General features: G+C 33.6%; 2 protein-coding genes across 2 annotated transcripts in view; one reads left to right on the top strand and one right to left on the bottom strand.

The window, feature by feature from the left end:
• LOC109824761 (22.7 kDa class IV heat shock protein-like) lies at nt 676-3,651 on the top strand. Its single transcript, XM_020391405.1, has 2 exons — nt 676-1,109; nt 3,176-3,651. The coding sequence occupies exons 1-2, from the start codon at nt 863-865 to the stop codon at nt 3,490-3,492; spliced, it is 564 nt and encodes a 187-aa protein (XP_020246994.1). The 5' UTR covers nt 676-862; the 3' UTR covers nt 3,493-3,651.
• LOC109823134 (acetyl-coenzyme A carboxylase carboxyl transferase subunit beta, chloroplastic-like) overlaps nt 6,776-23,553 on the bottom strand; it is a 19,704-nt gene continuing 2,926 nt past the window's right edge. The window contains exon 3 of the mRNA XM_020389420.1: nt 6,776-8,241. Within this exon, the coding sequence (XP_020245009.1) occupies nt 7,266-8,241 (976 nt within the window). The 3' untranslated portion in view covers nt 6,776-7,265. The remainder of the gene's footprint in view (nt 8,242-23,553) is intronic.

Consider the following 23,553-nt stretch of genomic DNA (forward strand, 5'->3'; position numbering starts at 1 on the left):
ATTCAAACTTTTTGTGGTTCTTTCCTATTCTATAGTTTTGAAACAAATACATAAAAGCTCAAGTCTATGATAATATGTTTCCTATTCTTTGTAAGTGAAACAAACAAGAGTCTTGGATATACTTTCCTATTCTTTACTATATCAGTCCAAATTAAACACAAGTTTTGCTTTTTCAAGATATCCTAAAAATTTATGAAATTTAGTTTTTTGAGAGGAAATCCATTTCTATAATTATTAGGAAATGAACCAAACATGCCCTTGATGTCACATAAGAAGACCCACTAAGAGAAGTATTTATTGTCTAGAAATTGAACTTGTTTATACTTATAGAATATAAAACTACTATTTATTTCTTTTTCTCTGATCAAAGGCCGTAATTTCTGAACAATAACATCACTAATACAACATATAATGTATTGTTGTTTTTAGGAAAATGGATTTTTTACGTAAATTTCACAAAAAAGCCCCTGAACTTTATTAAGGAAGATGATCAGTTTCGGAATTATTGTCGATTACCGCCAGCCGCACATCGCAAGATGGAAAACTCAAAGAGAAATTGACGCGGGTCTTTCGAAAGCCCGGCCCACTTTGAACAGCAGTTCAGCTCTTCACGTCCCTCGTAGAACGGTCTCGAGCTTTGTGTAAGAAACCCCACGTATTAATATCACCCAGAACCCCCTAGAGCCTTCCACTTCCTTCCGGAAAATTACACCTAGGCCCTTCCAGAGCCATCCTCTCCCCCTTCACCCCCTCCCTATAAATTGCCCTCAACGCCCTCCCTCTCAAACCATCGGAAACGAAAAATTAAGCCCACGCCATTATTTTATTCAGCAAAAGTTAAGATCTCTCGATCTCAATCTCAATGAAGGGTCCGCTGGTCGTTACGTTTGCTCTCATTTTGGCTCTCAGCCTGGCTTTCCCTGCTGAGGGATTGATCCCATATGGGAGAAATTTGTGGGATTTGATGGCGCCCGGCGACAGCATCGACCCCTTTAGGATTTTGGAGCAGACTCCGCTCACAGTCCCGAAGCCTGTTGAGAATATCGCCCTCGCACGTGCCGACTGGAAGGAGACCGCCGAGGGTCACGTGATCTCGTTGGACGTGCCAGGTACGTGTCACAATTGTGCACGTCATTGTTCAATTAAGAAAAATACCTTAAAGATCCAATGTATGGGACCAAGGAAGGAGATTTGTCCCTCCTTATTGCATAATAAGCTGGTCATATCGGTTTATTATGTAGTAGGAGGGGTACCTCTCACCGGTCCTCTCCAATTGTCTTATATTTTGGGTCCCTGTAGCAGCGCTCCTCTATTAAATATGTTGAACCTTTTTTCTGAATAAGGATTAATTCATTTTTGCCCCCTTAGAATTAGGGATAAGAAATGAACCAAATAATTAACAAATAGTTCGCTAATTGTTTAAATAACTATTCGGTCATATTCGATTCAGTAGTTTATTTAATACTAAATAAATATTTTTTAGTATTCGAGTTTGCTAACGATTAGAATTTGGTCAGATGTATATTCGATTTGTTTGTCTATTAAATATTTGTTTAAATTTGATCACAGATTATTATTTGTATTATTACATATATGATGTCGTATTTTTAACACACTTATCATTTCTACTTAAGTTTTATATACCGACTTTAAGACTTAAATAATCTTAAATCTGTTTTTTAATTAAATTTTGATTTAAATATATACACATCATATATTATAAATGAATAATTTTTATTTATGAATTTTAATACTACTTGAAAATTAAATTCTTTAACGGAATAAATATACTTTGATATTCAACAAGTATGCGTGAGTATTCATGAATATTTATCAAATACCGAATATTCGAGTTCGAATTCGAAAAGCTAGATATATGAATATTAGAGTCCACATTCGAATTCGATAATTTTAAATAAATACGAATACGAACACTTTAGTATTCTATTCGATTCGATCGTTTACCACTCCTACTCAAATTGACCTAGTAAGGAATTTGGGTGGGAATATATTATATAATATAGTAATATAATATATATATAATATATATATATATATATTTATAATATTATATATATTATATAATAGGAGATGAGGAAGAGAATGGATATGCTTAGGTATCAAGCATAAAATTTATGCTTGATAGTGAGTGGCATATTTCCACACTCATTCAAAGGGGGATCACATTCACATGGTGAATGTGTCTTCCCAAATTGAAGAGTGAGACTGGGAATCTGAGATCATCTCCACTACCAACACAAAATTTATCTGTACCAGAGCAACTATTTTGTCTCATATAGATAGTATATATATATATATATATATATATATATATATAGTATATATATATATATATAAAAAACCCACTTAATTTTTTTTAAGTAGGGGGATTTGAAAATAGGATTTTGCAATTGCGTAGAACCAAATAGCCCCCAGAAGTTTTTTCCCGTCTAATTGAGATGATGCTAGAAATTGGTGTGGTGGCATTTTTCTTGACATGATATTAGAATAATCCGGTCTCGGTTCTTGCTGGATACAAATTTATAGTTGTATTTTGGAAAGTTGATATCGTGTATGTCTAAATCAATGTCAGAATATAATAAACTAGTGTGCATACTGTGCAAAGCAAGGTCTTTATTTTTTATTTTCGTTACAATAATTTTGTATTTAAATATAATTTTTGTAAGTATTATTTTTAAATGTTATAATATCTCGCATGAGCTACATTTTTAAATGTTATAGTATCTCGTCTGAGCTATAGTGATGATACTACAATAATGTTTTTAAACGTTACAGTTCCCGTCTGAGCTATAACAATGTTGCTTCAGTGATTTTTTTAAACGCTATAGTTTTCGTCTGAGTTACAGTAATTTATTAAGCATGAACAGGGAACTTTGCATCCTTCTGTTTGTGCTACAGTAACAAAACTATAGTAATTTCCTGTATTATTTATTGTAGTATGAATATTGAATTTTGAATCCTTCTATTATTACAACAGAGGAATAGATTTCTTGGGTTGCAGTTTCACTCTCAAGTTTTTAAACTTTGCATTTAAAAGTGTCTTGGAAGTTTTACATTTACCTCCTCATAATTTTTTAAAAATCGCGCCTCGAGGCATGGGCTATTTAGAAACTCTACGGGAAATAGTAACAATTTTGAAATAAATTACATGCAGGAGTGAAGAGGGAGGACATAAAAATAGAGGTGGAGGACAGCAGGGTCCTGAGGGTCAGCGGGGAGAGAAAAGCTGAGGAGGAGTCCGAGGGCGACAGGTGGCACAGGGCCGAGAGGACTTCGGGGAGGTTCTGGAGGCAGTTCAGGATGCCGGCGAGCGCGGACGTCGACGGGATCAGGGCTCACCTGGAGAACGGGGTCCTGAGGATCACTGTGCCCAAGATGGCCGAGGTCAAGAGGAAGCAGCCCAGGGTCGTCGACATCGTGGAGGAGAAAGGCAAGGGTGGGGATATCAAGGCGTCCAAGTCTGATGCGTGAGAGTTTTGTGGTTCGTAGTGATGCGTGTTGTTGAGGGAATGCGTTTTTTTTTTGTGTTTTTTTTTTTCGGTTTGTGTTTCGTGTTCGTGTTGCTGTGACTAAGAAACTGTTTTGGTTAGTAGTTTATTGGAACGAGAAATAAATTTCCGAACTTTTACAGTTTTAAAAACTCCTCAAGTTCAGTGTGATGTTATTATTTTGTTCTGGACTATTAATTGATGTGGACTTAGACAGTTTCCTATGGACGTAACATCCTTGGATTGAAGTTTTTTTTTTTTTGTTAGATTTTAGTTTCTCAAGCTATATTTTTAGATTTTAGTTTCTCAAGCTAAAAATAAATTTTTTTTAGTAGACGTGGATTTGGATTTTTTTTTTCTAATTAGGTGATAATTTTTTAGGGTCTAAGTCTCTTAAATTTCATTATTATTTATTTTCAATAGATGAGATGAGATCAAACCATGTGAATTTTTTTATTAATATATTGATATTAAGAATCACTATGGTTTTAAAAATCACTTGTAAATTTGAAGACTAATAAAATCATTAAGATAATATAGATATCCAGCGGCTTCATGTAAGACAAATATATCAAAGTTTCCTGTTGTGCCTCGAGAATCCAAACCAATCGCCAAGAAAAGATAAACCAACACACCAACAAGCACAAACAATCACTAACACCAGTTTTACGTGGTTCGGCAAGATGCCTACGTCCACGGGGCAAGGAGAGGGGAGTTTTCACTATTAGAAACAAGAGGATACAACTAGGGTTACAAATCTCTCACCAAAAACCCACAACAACTCACTCTTGATCTCACCAATTGCTCCAACAATAGAAGCCCAATAAAACTCTCCCTTCAGATCTCAAACTTCAGCCTCTAAACCCTGATAAACCATTGATTCGTCTGGTGTCTACAATATAAATATAATTCATTTACTCCTGATTTTACTTTACCAGATCGAAAATTTTTTATGTTCAAAACTAGAATTTATAGACCCAATGTCGCATTCAGTAAAAATTTATGATACATGCATAGGATGTACTCAATGTGTACGAGCCTGCCCCACAGATGTATTGGAAATGATACCTTGGAACGGATGTAAAGCTAAGCAAATTGCTTCTGCGCCAAGAACGGAGGACTGTGTAGGTTGTAAGAGATGTGAATCCGCCTGTCCAACAGATTTTTTGAGTGTCCGTGTTTATTTATGGCATGAAACAACCCGCAGCATGGGTCTATCTTATTGATACGTTATAAAAAACTCCACTTGAATCATTTGATTCCTTTTTACCGACAAAAGCCCGTACTCGATAAAATATATTATTCCGAGCACGGGTTTTTTAGTCAAAACGCATCTTGTCTTTATCACGAGTTATTTCCCTTGGTTAACGCTACTTGTAGTTTTGCCAATATTCGCAGGACCTAATTCGAATTATAGAGCTATGACATAATCAAACCCGAATGAACAAAATGTTGAATTGAATCGTACAAGTCTATACTAGGGTTTATTAAATGTTGAATTGAATCGTACCAGTCTATACTGGGGTTTATTACTAAAAAACTTAGTAGAACTGATATGACCGCTATAGACGGTCCCGCGCTAAACAAACGAATATCTCCTCTGGATGGAAGTAGGTCCTCTTTAAAAAGTAATTTGGTCCCATCCGCTAGAGCTTGAAGAATTCCTAATGGGCCGGCATATTCAGGCCCGATACGTTGTTGTATTGCTGCGGATATTTCTCTTTCTAACCACACAATTACGAGTACCCCTATTATGATTCCTAATAGAAGGGTTAAAATAGGAACACCCCATAGCCCTTATTCTTTCGGGCCAATCATTGCCTGAACTGAAGAAATCCTAGACTTCCTTTCGTTAGATCGAATAGTATGGGATGCTTCATTCATGAAGCATCAAAAAAAAAAAAATGTTCTAATTTTTTGTATATTTGTTAAAATAATTTAGTCCTTAGATCTAGAAGGAATATAGAAATAGAATAAGCGCCCCTTTTCGGATGAAAAAAAAACTAGAAATATATATCAAAAATATATATATGAAAGTAAATAGATAAAGGAAATAAGATTTCCGGATATCTCAATCGGACAAATTCGAAAGAATTTCATCTGCATTTGTTCCTTTCGATAAATACTCCAAAAATCTACTTGAAGTAACGAATTGGATTTCAAGACAAAAAACCCTCCCGGATTAATTCCATTAATTATTTCGAAATGTTGCACCGTCTAAGCACAGTACAGGAATACGATAACGATATCAGTTCAAAATCTGAGGCCTAACCTAAAAGAATGAATTCTGTATTACGAAAAAAATATTCGGATATTTGATGAATTCATACTTAGTTCGGTTCATTTCAAAATACTTCAATTGGTACGCGCAAGAAATAGGCCAATTCGGCAGCTTTTTTCTCAATTTCTCGCGGAGTCAAATTCTCATCAGTACGCGTCAAGGGAATGGTTCCTTGGCCTCTGATTTCCATATAAAGAATACGACGAGGAAAAAGACCCTCTTTAACCTCCATTCTGATTGATTGTATATCTTTCATAAAGAAGCGAAGGAAGATGCGACGATTTATTCCAGGGAATCCCCAACGAAAAATACACATTATTCCTTCTTTTCTATCGAATCGGTCATAACCACTACCTACATTCCATGAAATTGTGCACCACAAATAGGAACTAATGAATAGACCCGCGATCCCATAGAAAGACATCACGATCCCTTGTGGAAAAAAAATGATTTGCTGAGATGGAAATCCGGGTATCAGATTCCTACTAAGATAACTGGAAGTTCCAACCAATAAGAATCCTAGTGAACCTAAAAAAAGGATACAGGCCCAGAAAAAATTACTTGCTTTTCGAGACCCTCGTATAAGCTCTATCCATATATGTTCTGATCGCCAGTTCATACTATACTAGATCCAGTTGCATTCGATTGGAATTGAGAAAAAAAAATTGACTTTTCTTGATGCCGAAGTAACTTTCATCAACTAGCACTAGTCTGATATGAACCATTAGGAGTAATTGGTTAGATACATTGACTTTCTATTATAAAAATATTCGCCGATCATTTTTAACCAGATATACCCGTATATCCATGCATTTATGCAGATATCATGTATCCGCATGCCTTTCATTTGTATTCGTAAAAAGCCACATATTGTACCATATTACACTCAAAAAATATCTGTATTATGATTCAGTGTTGAAATAAATTAATGAAATTTGGTCCCATCCGATATGATATCGTATCTAGACAATCTTATTTTTTTGGACATGAAGAAATAAAGAAGCCATTGCAATCGCCGGAAATACTAGGCCCACTAAAGGGACAAAAATAGAGGGTAAGTTAAGATCTGTCATAGAATGGGTACCTCGATTTAATATTTGTACCTATTATAAAGATATCTTATGATAAGTATAAACTATTATAAATAATATTTAAGTAATTAATAAGTGCAAGGAATGAGAACTAAATGAAGTGTACCTATTCATCTTTCTACACGAATATGTATGATAATGCGATTTAAGTTTAAGAAATTTTATATTATCCCATCCTTTTTTTTCTTTTATTCTTTCTATCTTTCGAAAAAAAAAAAAGTTTTTTATTAATTTATTATTTATTAAAATTAAAGAGTTTATTATAAGTTCGCGACTATAACTAAACTAATTCAATCCAACAAACAGGGATTTCTAGTAAAAAATGGGAGTTCTTGTTAAACATAGAAATCGCTTCTATTCTACTTCTATTCTATATATTATATTCTATATTTTCATTTTATTTCGATATTTTTTTTTTGCATTTTTTTTTTTCAAAGGAAAGAAACCGTGGAGCTGAAATAACTCACTCAGAACACCTTTTAAAAGATTACGTGGTACGATTGGATCGAATAAGCCCTTATGGAATGAATACTCAGCCGCTTGTGAACCGTCGGGTACTGTTTTATTTAATGTTTGTTCAATTACTCTTTTACCCGCAAAAGCAATGTAGGCATTGGGTTCAGCAATAATAACATCTCCCAACATACCAAAACTGGCAGTTACTCCACCAGTTGTAGGAGATGTAAGGATTGATACATAGAATAACTTTTTAGTTGATTGATAATTATATGAAGCAGAAGATATTTTAGCCATTTGCATCAAGCTCAAACTTCCTTCTTGCATGCGTGCTCCTCCAGAAGCACACACAATAATGACAGGTAGAGATCGATTAGTAGCATACTCGACCAAACGGGTGATTTTTTCGCCTACTACGGATCCCATACTACCTCCCATGAACCGAAAATCCATAACCCCAACTGCTATGGGAATACCATTTAGTTGACCTATACCTGTTTGAACAGCTTCAGTTAAACCCGTCCTTCTTTGATAAAAATCGATACGATCTTTATAAGGTTCCTCCTCTGAATGAAATTCAATGGGGTCCCTGGAGACCATATCTTCAGCCATAGGATCCCAAGTGCCAGGATCAATCAAAAGTTCGATTCTATCTGAACTACTCATTTTCAAATGATATCCACACTGTTCACAAATATGCAGTTTTGACCTAAAAAATTTTTTATAATTTAATCCATAACAATTTTCGCATTGAACCCATAAATTTCGGTATTTTTTATTTATATCAAAATCACTAGATCTTCCTCTTATATTAAAATCGCGGCTGTTAACACCAGTTCGGATACTAGAATTCCTATTTTCACTACCGCTTACGCCTTCAGTAGAAATGAAAGATGACCCAAACCTGTCGAAGCCTGAATACCAGATCCACTGCTCGACAACCAATACCGATCCTCCTCCAAAAAAGAACGGCTCACTGAGTCCGTCATCTCATCACATCGCCCCACTGTCTTCTCTCCTCTGAAGTGTCTCCAACTGCCATGAGCTCAGCACCAATGCAAGAAAGGACTCCTACTAGAACAAGTACAACTGGTAACCTTTCTGCCCATACACCTCCTCCAACTGTTGCGGACTACTAGGGCTTTATAGCAACGGGACTTGGTTGCAACCCAAATATGCCTAGTACAATCCCCAACATAGGAAACAAAATAACGATTACCTCCCACTGATGCATACATGGAAGGCCCCCCAATGCCTGACTGAACACCTCCAATAAGACCCCTCGATCGGTGGATAGAAGTGCTGAACTCCACCTCGGTCTTCTCGCTCATCCTAATATGCTCACAGGACTTCAATCTGCAGGTCATAGCACTCCTCAACAATCTGTGCACGGTATAACCAACAATATATCCCAGCACCAAACAATGCCACAGTCTAGCCAAAGAAGTCGTCAGCGCTCTATCAATCACCGTGCTCCCCCCAAGTAGATAATACAAGTTACTCCGCCTGACTCCCTTCATCACAATTATGGACCCCGATGTGACCTTCAAGCGAGAATCCGCCAAGATCACCCTATAGCCTGCTGCCTCCAATACCCCAAGTGAAATGATGTTCTTCCTTAGTTGAGGAACGAACCTCACATCAGCCAACTCCCGGATCATCCCGTCACTCATCCGAATCCGAACGGTACCAATACCATTAATAGGGCATCTGTGATCATTACCCATGAGAACAACATCCCCTCTTTCCAACTCCTGAAAGCTGGAGAACCAATCCCTTCTAGGGCATATGTGGTAAGTAGCACCAGAATCCAACATCCACTCGGTGGAGTCGGCAACATCAACTGACGGAAGAGCTGGGCACGAATAGCCCGAAGAATCTGAATCAGAAACATCGCCACTAGCCTTGGCAATATTCACCTCTGAAGCTTGAATAGCTTTCCCTTTATTCTTCACAGCTTGCAATTTTGGGCATTCGGCTTTCCAATGTCCATCCTCTCTACAAAAGGCACACTGATTCCTACCAACTGCAGGATGCCCCCCTCTAGACTGCGACCTTCTTCCACGGTTTGGACTTCTAGCTCTTGCAACCAATGCACCAGCAACCGGCTCGATGGAAGTCTCCTTGTCCTTCTTTCGAAGTTGATAATTCACAAGGGCTGCGGTGACCTCACTATACGAAAGTGATGCCTTTCCATTAATAAGAGTGAGGACGAAGGTCTCATATTCCTCGTCGGGCAAGGAACTCAATAACAACAATGCCTTGTCCTCGTCTTCAACCTTGACATCTACATTCGCCAAATCTGCAAGTAGCTTCGTGTAGTGGTTCATGTGATCACTAATGGATGTCCCCTTCTTCAATTGGAAGCGATAAAGCCTCCTCTTCAAATGCAAACGATTTTCGATGCTCTTCGTCAAATATTTGCCCTCTAGGACCTCCCAAATCTTCTTTGCCGAAGTTTCATTCATCACATCATATTTAAGGTCTTGGGTAAGGCAAGACCTAATCACACCACACGCCGTTCTATTCATTTTATTCCAAACCTTTTCATCAATGTCGGCCGGTTTCCCGTCCAACTCCAATGTATCTTCCAAATTTTGCGCATTTAGCGCATCCATGACTTCGCATCGCCAAAGTCCAAAATTATTTGTGCCGTTGAACTTTTCCACATCTATTTTCATAGAATGTATATTCAAACTTTGGACGGCCTTCACACCAGAAGAACCCTCCCCACTTTTATCTTTTTCAGCCATATATCTCAAAGCACCACCAAACCAATGCGGAAACAAACGAGAAATAGATCCAAATTGAAAAAGACGAGATTTTTACTGAAAAGATCCCACCTTTATCACCAAACGAAGCCCTAGATGAACTTCCAAAGCGATCTACTCCTCCAAAATAGCCCAAGCGTAGCCCGGAGCTCTGATACCAATTGTTGTGCCTCGAGAAACCAAAACAATCGCCAAGAAAGATAAACAACCAACCAAAATCAACAGCACAAACAACCAAACACCAGTTTTACGTGGTTCGGCAAGATGCCTACGTCCACGGGGCAAGGAGGGGGGAGTTTTCACTATTAGAAATCAAGAGGAACAAACTAGGGTTACAAATCTCTCATAAACCCTCAACAATCAACTCTCAATCTCTCCAATTGCTCCTAGAATAGAAGCCCAAAGAAAACTCTCTCAATCTGCTCAAATTCGTCCTTGCTCTTAACCCTAAAAAACACCCAAAGGGTATTTATACAAATCCAAAACGAAACGGGTCTGAAAACAGACCCAACTCAAAACCGCAGCGGCGGTCGACCGGTACGGTCGACCGCGATCCATCGCGGTCGACCGGACCGGTCGACTGCCCATCTTCGGTCGACCGGTCCGGTCGACCGCCACCAATCCTGAAGCACAGTAAGTGACGTGCACGAAAGCGGTCGACCGGACCGGTCGACCGCCACACTGTCAACCTGAATCCTGAGCTAGAAATCCACTTCTGCTGCCAATTCTACACTTCCACTCTTGCGTAATAAGAAAATAACAATAAAAAACAATACTAGCATAAAGGTGTTAGAGAAGAGAAGGCAGTTGAAATCGAAGAAATCATTGTCGATGAATCAGCTTTACAACCTGACAATCTTAGTGGATTGAGTGGCACTAGAGGCACGGATTCGGATCCTCTCCACTATAAAAAAATAGTGGAGGGGCCACTACATAATCACAGCCATTGATTATCTAGTTGATGGTTATAATTTTTTCTTTTAGTGCAAATTAGGAATGAGTGCAATACACGGAGGTATGGTAAGTGTTAGATTTAGATTGTATCATAACCGCCTACTAAATAATCAATGCTTGAGATTAAAAGTAGTGGTCTCTCCACTACTTTTTTGTAGTGGAGAGGATCCAAATCCTTAGAGGCACACCATTGGACACAATCTCAACCACACCCCCTCACCTGCTACAGTATAGGGGGGGCCCCACATGAGATTTTTAAAAAAAATCTCATGTGAGGCCCCCTGCACTATAGCAGGTGAGGGGTGTGGTTGGGATTGTTTTAAGATAGGTGAAATAATTTTTAAAACTTTATTTTATGGTGTTATTTATTGAGATAATGAGATTGAGATTTTATTTTAACGTGTTATTTATTGGGACAATAAGATTGTGATAATTACCCCCACATTTCTCAAACTTATCTCACTTTTATACAAACGTTTTGTCTCAACCTCTAAAAATTATCTCATTCTTAACTTTGGGATAATTATGAGGAAAGTGAGATAATTTTGAAGCAGTAATTTATTAATTATCTAATATGTGTTAATTGTATTATAATATATAATATATCTTAATTATATTATATAATAAAATTTTATTATAATGTAGGATAATAAAATATTATATAATATTATCTAATATAATATTATTACATATTATTATAACATATTGGTTAATAATATTTTACATATTATAATATTAGTATTATATTATTATAATACTATTTTATATTATTTCATAAATATTTTATTAGTTAGAATAAACATATTATTGTAGTATCTTTGTGATGTAAAATATTATATTATAATATAGTTTTTTCTATATTTAACATAATAATATATTAATTATATTATAATATAATTTATTATATAATTATTTACCATTTTTTATTATGCTTTATTGTATTAATTAATAGTATATTGTCAATATTATGGTAGTTATAATATTAAATAATATTTTATTACTACAATAAAAATTATAATAATCTACTATATATTAAAGTATGATAATATATATATAATTAATATAATATAATATATTATTTAATAATATTTTTTTAGTTAATAATATTAAACATATTAATAGTATATTATGGTTAATAAGGTTTATCATAAATATTATATTTTAATAAGAAGTCACGTCATCAATTATTCTATTTGAATTATAGTAATTGTCATAAAATAAAATAAAATAGTATATTTTAGTAATAATATAATATTTTAAATAATATTGTATTAAATTAAACAAAATATTATAATATTTGATTAAATATTATATTACTGAAATATTATATTAAATATATTGTTTGTATACTATATCAATTATTATATAATATATCAAATTATTATAATATATTATATTATATTAATTAATAACATTAAGTATAGTATAATTAATTAGTAATTATAATATAATATATTATATTTTTTGTATAAAGTAAAATAATGTATTATATTATAATAACATACCAAATAATATACTAAACCAATTAGGTAACTCAATTTAGGCTTAATTGATAGATAAATATAGTATTTTAATAAGGTGTCACGTCATCAATTATCTCACATGAATTATCAAATCAAAGCTTTAAATTGCCTCATTATCCTAAATTATCTCACTTTACACCACTCAAAATATTCCAAATGGATAAAATTGTTCCATTAAAATAATTATCTCACTTAGCCCCAACTTGTCCCAACCAATAATTCCCTTTAAGCCTTACCCAGATTTCGTCGCTTTCAACCCAAAACAATGCAATAAAAATTGCAAAAACAATCATAATTCATAAATAACACTAATATTTGAAACTTTATTATGGGCCAATAAAAATTTTGGGATTCGCTGAAAACACCCTGATGTTTTTATAATTTGTAAAAAAGACTTGAATATTTAAAATTTACAAAAAAAACATAAAATTTTTGATAGAAAAATCTCAAAATTACTATTAGCACCTAATTATATTTTAAATTTATGAAAAATACTCTAAAACTTTTAAAAATTGTAAAAAAAAACCGTCAAAAAACTTACAGAAAAATCTTCAAACCTACATATAATAAATTGAAAGCTAGGATTATAAATAGCCCCTAGAAAATTTTGGAATTTATAGAAAACACCGTAAAACTTTTAAAAGATGTAAAAAAACACCATCAAATTTTAAAATTTACAAAAAGCACCATGAGAACTTCAAACCTGCAACCATTATGCTAAAAATATAGGAATTACAAGCAGCCCCAAAAAATTTCTAACTTTGCAAAGAAGACCCTAAAAATTTTAAATGTTTGCTAAAAACTAGTTCAAAAATAAAAATTACAAGAAAACACCTTTCTGTAATTTTTTATATTTTCAGGTCATTTCATGTGAATATTAAAACCTTTTTAGGGTTTTTTTGCAACTTTTGAAAGTTTAGGGTGTTTTTTACAAATTTTAAAATTTTTAAGAGGGTGTTTGTAATCCTAGATTCTCAATTTACTATTTGCAAGTTGAAAAACTTTAAGGAGTTTCTAGAAAATTTTGCATTTGGGGTGTTTTGCAACTTTTGAAAGTTTTGGGGTGTTTCTTGCAAATTAAAAAATTGTAGGGGTTTATTTGTAATGCTTAGATTTTTCCGTGTATCCCTCTTGGCCTGTTATTTTCATGCTCTTTTTGCAAATTTTGAATTTTTGAGGGTGTTTTTTAAAGTTTTAAAAGCTTTAGGGTTTTTTATGCAAATCCCAAAAATTTTATGTGGCTATTTGTAATTGTAAGATATTCAATGTACTACATATAGATTAGAAATATTTACAGATTTTTTTGTGAATTTTGTTTTTTAGGGTGTTTAAGTTTAGGGTGTTTTCTATAAATTTTACAAGTTCTAGATTTTCACTGTTTTGTCTTAGGTTTGAAATTTTCAAGCTTTTTCTATAAGTTTTAAATTTGGGAAAAATGTGTCCAGGCCCCAAAAGCAGAATGTTCATGTGACCCGCCCCCTTGTATTTTGCCCCATGTGATTCAGCCCCAAAAAGTACCATTTAATATTTTAAGGCCCCTCCACGTCAGCAGTATAAAAAAAGAGATTGTATTTTGAAAAAAAACCCGAAATTACCCATCCACTTATCTTCCCTAGACGTCTGGTCCACAAACTACATAGAAAGTCACGCCCATTAATGCAATCTGATGGAAAAAATAGAGGGAAATTTCCCGCCCTTTTTTGAACTCTATCATGAGCAATAACTCATGTTAGTTCTAAGTTATTTAATGTTAGTTCTAAGTTATTTAATGTTAGTTCTAACTTATTTTATGTTAGTTCTAACTTATTTTATGTTAGTTCTAATTTAGTTCTAATTCATGTTAGTTCTAATGTTAGTTCTAAGTTATTTAAGGTTTGTTCTAACTTATTTTATGTTGTTCTATGTTAGTTCTAATTTAGTTCTGACTTATTTAATGTTAGTTCTACTTCCAGCTAGTGTTGGTTCTAATATAAGCGTTAGTTCTAGTGGCTATATTAGTTCTAGTTGAGCTCCTGTTAGGACTGACACGATACCTGTTAGAATTGATACTGGAGAAGCTAGAACTAACACATCATCAAGTAGAAGTAATATGACATTTAGACCTAACAATTACGCTGGAACTAACGACTTAAATAAATTAGAACTAACACGATACCAGTTAGAACTAACACTAGAGAAGCTAGAACTAACACATCATTAAATAGAACTAACATGGCGTTTAGACCCAACAATTACGTAGAACTAATGACTTAAATAAATTACAACTAACACGATATCTGTTAGAACTAACACTAGAACTAACACATTAAATAAATTAAAACTAACACGAGCTGGTAAAAATTAGAACTAACCACATTAGTTCTAATTTATACAAAGTTAGTTCTATTTTATAACAAGTTAGTTCTAATTTTATACCATGTTAGTTCTAATTTTATGCCACGTTAGTTCTAATTTATGCCAAGTTAGTTCTAATTTATACAAGTTAGTTCTATTTTATAACAAGCTATCTCTAAATTATACAATGTTAATTCTATTCTGGAGCGTGTTAGTTCTAATCTATACCATGTTAGATCTATTCTGTAGCGTGTTAGTTCTAATCTGCACAGTGTTAGTTCTATTCTGTAGAGTGTTAGTTCTAATCTGCACAGTGTTAGTTCTATTCTGTAGAGTGTTAGTTCTAATCTGCACAGTGTTAGTTCTATTCTGTAGAGTGTTAGTTCTAATCTGCACAGTGTTAGTTCTATTCTGTAGAGTGTTAGTTCTATTCTGCACAGTGTTAGTTCCGTTCTGTAGAGTGTTAGTTCTAATCTGCACAGTGTTAGTTCTATTCTGTAGCGTGTTAGTTCTAATCTGCACAGTGTTAGTTCTATTCTATAGCGTGTTAGTTCTAATGTACACCATGTTAGTTCTATTTTGTAGCGTGTTAGTTCTAATATACACCATGTTAGTTCTGTCGCAGTTCATGTCAGTTCTAGTGTATACCACGTTGCTTCTAATTTATACCAAGTTAGTTGTAACTTATAGCAAGTTAGTTCTATTTTATACCACATTAAGCGTTATTTTATAACAAGTTAGTTCTAAATTATACCACGTTAGTTCTATTTTATACCATGTTATATCTAATTTATACAAAGTTTGTTCTATCTCATATAATAAGTTAGTTCTAATTTTAACCATATTAGTTCTAATTTATCCCAAGTCAGTTCTAATTATACCAAGTTAGTTCTATTTTATAACAAATTAGTTCTAATTTATACAAAGTTAGTTCTATTTTATAACAAGTTAGCTCTAATTTATATCAAGTTAGTCCTATCTTATAATAAGTTAGTTCTAATTTTAACCACATTAGTTCTAATTTATCCCAAGTTAGTTCTAACTTATAGCAAATTAGTTCTAACTTATAACAAGTTAGTTCTATTTTATAACAAGTTAGTTCTATTTTATACATAAGCTTTGATAGAACAAACATGAGCTAACTCTAGTTATTTATGCCATTTTTAAACTCTATCAATAGCTAACTCATGTTAGTTCTAACTTATTTCATGTTAGTTCTAACTTATTTTCATGTTAGTTCTAACTTATTTTATGTTAGTTCTAATGGCAAGTAAGAGCTAACTTTAAGTGGAACTAACATTAACACTTTGGCTACTTGGTCTAGTGGTAAAGCTTGGGAATTTGGAGAGGAGGTTAGGAGTTCAAGCCCATGCAACTACAATATATATTTAAAGGTCTTTGATTGGGCCTTAGGCCTTGGGTCTCTTGGGCTCTTTGTTAGTTCTAGCCCTTAGAACTAACATAACAGCCCTTAGAACTAACATTTATAGTTCTAATTTTCCTTGACCCCCCCTTTCAAATTCACAGGTTCTTAGATTCTTTAGTCGACTTTTAATCACATTATCTTCAATTTTTAGCTAAATGTCGATATGTCTGAAGATTCAATGTGAGCTTTTGAATTTCTGCTGTTAATCTCTTATACAAAACTCTGTCAATCACCAAATCACACAAGAAAAAGGCATTAAAGAAAAACCCAAACTGCTGTTCAAGAATCCAAGGAGATCTCATTTCAATTAAATGAAAGAGAAAAACTACAAAAATCCAATATCGATTCCCTTCATAAATTACAAGAAAACAAGAGCACTATCTTGATTAAGACATTGATTTGGGTAAAGATATTCCGTAACCTAGAAAGGGGAGAACAACGATGCATCAGACCAAAGCCCCAGGCTCCGTCAGCTCGCGGGTCCCCGGAGATGGGGTTAAAGGGATGGGCGCAGTTACCAAGCTCAATCAAATCAAAGGGTAAATTTGTAACTTTTGTTGGGTTTTTCTCAGGATCTGGTACATTGGGGCCTTAACACAAATACAATGTGTATTTGGGGCTGAATCACATGGGGCAAAATACAAGGGGGCATGTCACATGAACTTTCTGCTTTTGGGGCCTGGACACATTTTTCTCTTTAAATTTTTAAGGGTATTTTCACCAAATTTGAAAAGTTTTTGGGTATTTTTGTATATTTAATAATTTTTATGGGCTGTTTGTAAGTCTTAATTTTCAATTTATTGTTTTATGTTTGAAATCTCCATTTTTTTTTGTAGATTTATAATTTTTATGGTGTTTTTAAAAAGTTTTTAAAGTTTTAGGGTATATCTAAAAATTCTAAAACTTTTGGGGTGGTTGGTATTTCCTTGATTTTCATTGTATGTTTTAGATTTGAAATTTTCAGTTTGTTTTTTAATTTGATTTTTGATGTTGTTTTTTATGATTTTTAAAATTTTAAGATGTTTTCTGTAAATTTAAAAATTTTTAGGGAGCCTCTTGTAATGTTTGAAATTTTTAGTGTTATTTATATATTTTGAATTTTTAGCATGTTTTTACAATTTTTGAGGGTTTATTTTTGTAATTTTGGAATTATTGGGGGTTGTTTGTAATTTTTTATTTTTACATGGGAATATTTGTAATTTTTTTATTTTTGAGTCTTTTTGGTAAGTTTTGAAAAAAAAGGTTAATTGAGCATGATTTCGTGATTTAAGCCTAAACGTTTCGCTCTTTTTATCCTATAACTTTACTTGGTTAAAGTTTATTCTCATATGTAGTTAAACTCTTAACTTTAGTGAAATTTTAACATAATAATAAACCTATACTACTTATAAAAGAGAATACCCATGTCAAAACTTTTGATTTCCTGTTTTGCCCTTTAAAATTTTGATAATTTACAATTATATCATTAGGTATAATTAATCCTTAAATAACTATCCATAATTCTTTATTAAATGCATCTCCTACTCTTCCCCAAAATATTTGGTCAAGAATATAATTATTATCGATAGTTTATAATCTAACACTACATGCAAATGCTTATATCTATACTTAGAATTTTAGAGCGTGAATGTTCACTTTACGAGCTACCTTACTTGCATGTCAAATGAGCTTTGCAACCTACTCTACTATCTAAGAAGTTAAAACAACTGTATTAGAGGAATATCTAATTGCATGTTGGGCAAGATTTAATCCATGGGAGAACCAGAGTTTTGTAGTTATTAAATGCACCTCCTACTCCTCCCCAAAATATTTGGTCAATAATAAACTTATTATCGATAGTTTATAATCTAACACTACATGCAAATGCTTATATCTACATTTAGATTTTTAGAGTGTCAATGTTCACTTTTTTGGCTATCTTAATTGCATGTCAAGCAAAATTTAATCCATGGGATAACCAGAGTTTTGTAGTTATTAAATGCACCTCCTACTCCTTCCCAAAATATTTGGTCAAGAATATAATTATTATCGATAGTTTATAATCTAACACTACATGCAAATGCTTATATCTATATTTAGAATTTTAGAGTGTCAATGTTCACTTTTCGGGCTACCTTAATTGCATGTGCTCTAAACAACTGCATTGGAGGGGCATTAACGATTAAGCCATGTGAGAACCAAAGTTTTTTAGACACTAACTAAGAGAGAATTAGAGAATGACGTACCACATTCTTCATTGCTTTGGGTCTTATGAGCACCAATTGCTAATGAGTCCAAAACTTTCAGCTCAAAACTATAAATTTCTTTGCAATCAATCACACAATAGTATAAGATAATCAAATAATTATAATAAAAAGATGTAGAGTCTAGACTTTTAAACTTCAATTTGAATCAATGCATAAACTATGAACCCAATTAACTAACAAAAAATCTTTTTTATTTTCTCTGTATATAACTTCTCTTTCATCTCTTGTGTATAAATTAGCTCATACGTTTTCTTACGCTCACCATAACACCTACTAAGCCAAATTCATACAATTATAAACGAAAAGCTCAACTAAAACTCCATTTAGATTAGAATGAGAAATTTAGCAGAGCATAAGATGTCGACTTCTTTTGAGGATCAAATTTTCTCATAACATGATATGTTCCTTTATAATTTAATTAGTATTTTGAAAATGAGTTTTAGAACATAGTTATTGTAGAAATGAGTCAATTTCATACGATCTAAATTCCTATAGTCAATTTGGCGATTAGTTTTCTTTTTGGAGACATTGGTATCATAAAAATTTCAAAATGTATTATAAAAAGACTAAAAAGACAAATGTATGTTAAAATATCATTAAATAAAATACTTTTGAAATTTAACCCCCTAAACACATTTCACAGTGTAATTTTATAACATATTATACTAAAGAGATCTATGATGCTAATATCGTGAAGTAGGGCATGATTAATAATATATTAAGCTAATTGTATTACTAAAGAGATCTATGATGCTAATATCGTGAAGTAGGGCATGATTAATAATATATTAAGCTAATTGTATTACTCTTTTCATGTTATAGTAGAAAATCGTGAAGTAGGGCATGATTAATAATATATTAAGCTAATTGTATTACTCTTTTCATGTTATAGTAGAAATACAAAATAAACTTTCTTACCATGATTTTAGACAAAAATAAATACTAAAACAAGCATCATATTTGCATGCATCCAAAATAAGTTCTTATATTATTATTATAAAACCCTGATTACTAGAGTAAAACTTCTTAAGCTTTGGGTTTTTACCTTCTAATTAAAAACATAGTTTTATATGTGACACTTATGTTTCACTTATTTCTCTCTATTCCTCTCCTTCCAACCATTCAACTTCTAATTTCAAAGAAATGAAGTGCTTGGGATGACATTAAAAATGGATTAGATTTTCATGGAAATGCTATCACAATAATTCAGTGTCAAGTTGTGAATTAGAGATTGATGAAAAGCATATGAACAACATAACCAGTCTCTCTTATAATTGTCACGAAACTTCAACAAGTGACAAGTCCATGCTTTCAAGATATACCTCCATCATCCAATCATGTCAATTTTAGCTTTAAGTTTAATAACTTTATTTGGGAAAGCTCTTATTAATTAGTATTTCCTTAATAATTTGAACCTTAGTGTAAGTTGAGCAAAAATGAGTCTCTTGTCTATAATATTAATTAAAGCATCTTTTAATATTGTTATTGTGTTTTTACAGAATAAGTTTGTCATGCATAGGATTATAATTTTTTCACCCTATTAATCCATGTTGCATATCAGCTATTTAGTAAATTTGATCCTCTATGTTTGTGTATTTTGTTTCTTCTTTAAATGATGATGATTAACATAGACTTTGATAAGGTAATTAAATTTTAAACATGATATAAATTGGTTCTTTGTTTTGTATCATTACTCTATACACTCATGTCCTTCTAGCTATTGGCCAATCTAATTACGTAAAACTCCTAGCACACAAATATCTTATTACATCCTTTATTTAGGTTGCATGAATATTAGTAAAATCTAAACCAGTTTAAGCACATGAATCGAGAGTTCTCCATTGATTTGTTTCATCATTTTATGATCCATATCCAAAATTTTTAACATTAAACAAGTAAGTCCACGTGTAATGCACGTGTACTTTACTAGTATATTTAAAATTAGAAGGAAGTTTGCCATGACAAAGTTTAACCCCCTTTGCCCCTGTAAGAAACAAGCTCTTAGGTAGGTGTGTCCATCCGGCCCGGCCCGGCCCGGCCCGGAAATCCGGGCCCGGGCCGGGCAAAACCGAAGCCCGGACCCGAGCTCGGGTACCCCGGGCTGGGTTCCGGGCCCGACCGAACCGATCGGACCGGTTTATTTTCTTTTTTTTTAAATTCTATTTAAAATTTAAATTATACAAAAAAAAAGACAAAAAATTAATAAAAAATAATAATTTTATTAATCACTTAAAATGACATAAATTACAAATAAAAATTATAAAAATAAATTCTTTATTAATAATTAATAAATTATTTACAAATTATAAGTATAAATTTATTTTGGAATTCATCGCGTCACAATAGATAAGTACATCCCAACTAGGTTTTTTTTAAATTTCTTTTCTTTTCTTTTTTTGATAAAAAAATGCTAGAAATTAGTTTAACATTATTATATTTTATATAATTATGTATTAGTATATACTTACAAATTATTATGTAACTATATATTATATATACATATATTATATGTAAATATATTGTATATATTTATAAGTTATAGCTTGAGAGAGAGAGAATCGCATAAGTAGCCGTTGCCCGTTGGGCCAATGGGGAAGAAGTAAAAGAAAATTTGATTTGTATTTCTTTGATCTCGGTTACAACTTGATTACAAAAGAGAGGAGAACGAAATTGGTTCTTCCTCTTTGTTTAAAACTGGGTTCTTCACGGTGGCGATGGAGTGCCTCCCTCGAGTGCTTGCGTCGAGTTTGCTCTCCGTTGACGGATCCGATGTCTTGATTCACTGGAACGATGTCTTCTCCTCACGATTTGACGTTGTGGAGAACTTGCGTGGCAAGTTTAAAACTCTTGATGAGTTGATAACTCTGATCGAGTTTGAACTCTTGAAAAAGAGTTGATTTGAACCGAAAGTTCGGTTAATAGCCAAGGATCAAAGCTCTCTGTTACCGAACGTTGAAGATGATCTTCCTTGAAGGATGATGCCGATCTCCTCCGAAGTTCGCCCAACGATCTCCTCTGTTGCTGCCAATTCTTAGCTCCAAAAAGCCAGCCTTCAATGGTCGATTCAAGCCAAGAAAAATCCCACCCCGAACTCAGTTGAGCTTACTCGCTTTTATAGGGGATTAAGGGGGTGTAACCGCCCCCTTAATTCTCTCCATAGTAGGGCGGAAATCCCTCAAATCGTGGAGGGAAAACGGTTCCTGCAACCGTTCAGCTCGTGTTTGAACGAGTCAAACGCCCAACCTGGCGTTCAGGACCCTAACCTCGCGTCTTAGGATTGAGACGCGAGGTTGGGTATTAACTGAACATCCAGAACGCGAGGGTCGTTGAAAAACGTGGGTCCGACCCTAGCGTTTTAATGTTGTAACGCGGGTCCGACTCCAGCGTTTTGATGTTGTAACGCGGGTCCGACTCCAGCGTTTTTTTTATGTTGTAACGCGGGTTCGACTCCAGCGTTTTTGATGTTGTAACGTGGGTTCGACCCTCGCGTTTTGATGTTGTAACGCGGGTTCGACCCCAGCGTTTTGATGTTGTAACGCGGGTCCGACTCCAGCGTTTTTTTTTATGTTGTAACGTGGGTTCGACCCTCGCGTTTTGATGTTGTAACGCGGGTTCGACCCCAGCGTTTTGATGTTTGACATACGGGGAGGACCTCCGTGTCTTGTCTTGAAGAGATTATCACAAAGTAATCTCTTTTGTCATAGCGTTGCAAAGATCATTGTCTTTGTAATCTTCGTCTTTGCTCCTTGAGAATATGAGAGTCGTCAGATTGTAACCTTCAGCGATCTACGTGAAAGTCTTCAAATTGTAGTCTTCTGGAAGTCGTCAGATTGTAACTTTCATCATCGGTGTTTGATGGAGGATAAGCTATCTATTATGATTTTTAGACAGCCTACAGTATACTTATATATACTTATACATATATATACTTATATAAGAGAGAGTATACTTATATATACTTATATACTAAGAGAGAGTATATATACACACACATATGACATATTATATATATATATATATATATAACCGGGTTTTCAGGCTGAGGCCGGGCCCGGGTGGCGGGCTTTTTGGACACCCCTACTCTTAGGGGGTGTTTGGTTCAATTTCTAGAAATTATAGGAAATGTTTTCCACCTAAAATATGATTTCCTTGTATTTCTTAAAAAAATTATAGGAAAAGTTTTGAGAAATTAAAAAGTACCAATTTTTTTGTTTTTTGTACTTAGCTTGTTTGGTTCAAAATAAAAAAATAGCTCATAACTTTATAGAAAATAACAAGATCTGGTAGGTTTTTTATTAAATATGGTATGTGTCAGATTTCTGGTGATTTCCTCTCATTTTGAGAGGAAATTGCTTTTTGTAAAAATTGGTAGGTTTTGATATTTTATAGAAAATATTTCTGTAAATTTTTTGTTGAACCAAACACAATTTACAGAAATCTCTGAAAAACTTTTAATTACAAATTTGTCATTTACAGATGTTTTGAGAAAAGTTTTCTCAAAAAGTGTGCAACCAAACAGCCCCTTAGGGCGTGTTTGGATTTCATGAGGGGTAAGAGAAGTTAAAAGGGAAAAGTGGGGAGAAAAGAGGAGGGAAGTTAAAAGAAGTTTTATTTTTGTCCATTTCACCCTAATTTGGGGAGGAACAATTTTTATATTGTTAAGGGTGAACCAAGGACTTTTCCAACTACTCAAACAATGTGAATGCGTTTCCTAACCTTTCTTTTCTTTCTTATTCACCCCAATCCTAATACGGCCTCAGTATTCAGCCTATGAAAATGATAATGGGCTATTTGGGCTGGCTTTTGTATACAGGCCGTAGATAGGTGAAAAAGGTAAAAGGTCTAGCAGGATACTTAAAGCCTACGTCACGTCCTCCACAATTCCTAGCGAAAAAGCTTTTGACCCAAAAGTAATAGAGCTTTAGAATAATGAATTTATGGAAATGGAAACAATTGGATAAA

The sequence above is a fragment of the Asparagus officinalis genome, chromosome 9 (assembly GCF_001876935.1).
Source record: "Asparagus officinalis chromosome 9, Aspof.V1, whole genome shotgun sequence".
NCBI lineage: Eukaryota > Viridiplantae > Streptophyta > Magnoliopsida > Asparagales > Asparagaceae > Asparagus > Asparagus officinalis.

Excerpts from the sequence above, each read along its gene's own strand:
- LOC109824761 (XM_020391405.1), top strand. The coding sequence starts at position 863 with ATGAAGGGTCCGCTGGTCGTTACGTTTGCTCTCATTTTGGCTCTCAGC. Across the intron at positions 1,110-3,175 it reads GATCTCGTTGGACGTGCCAG|GAGTGAAGAGGGAGGACATA; the intron begins GTACGTGTCACA and ends AATTACATGCAG.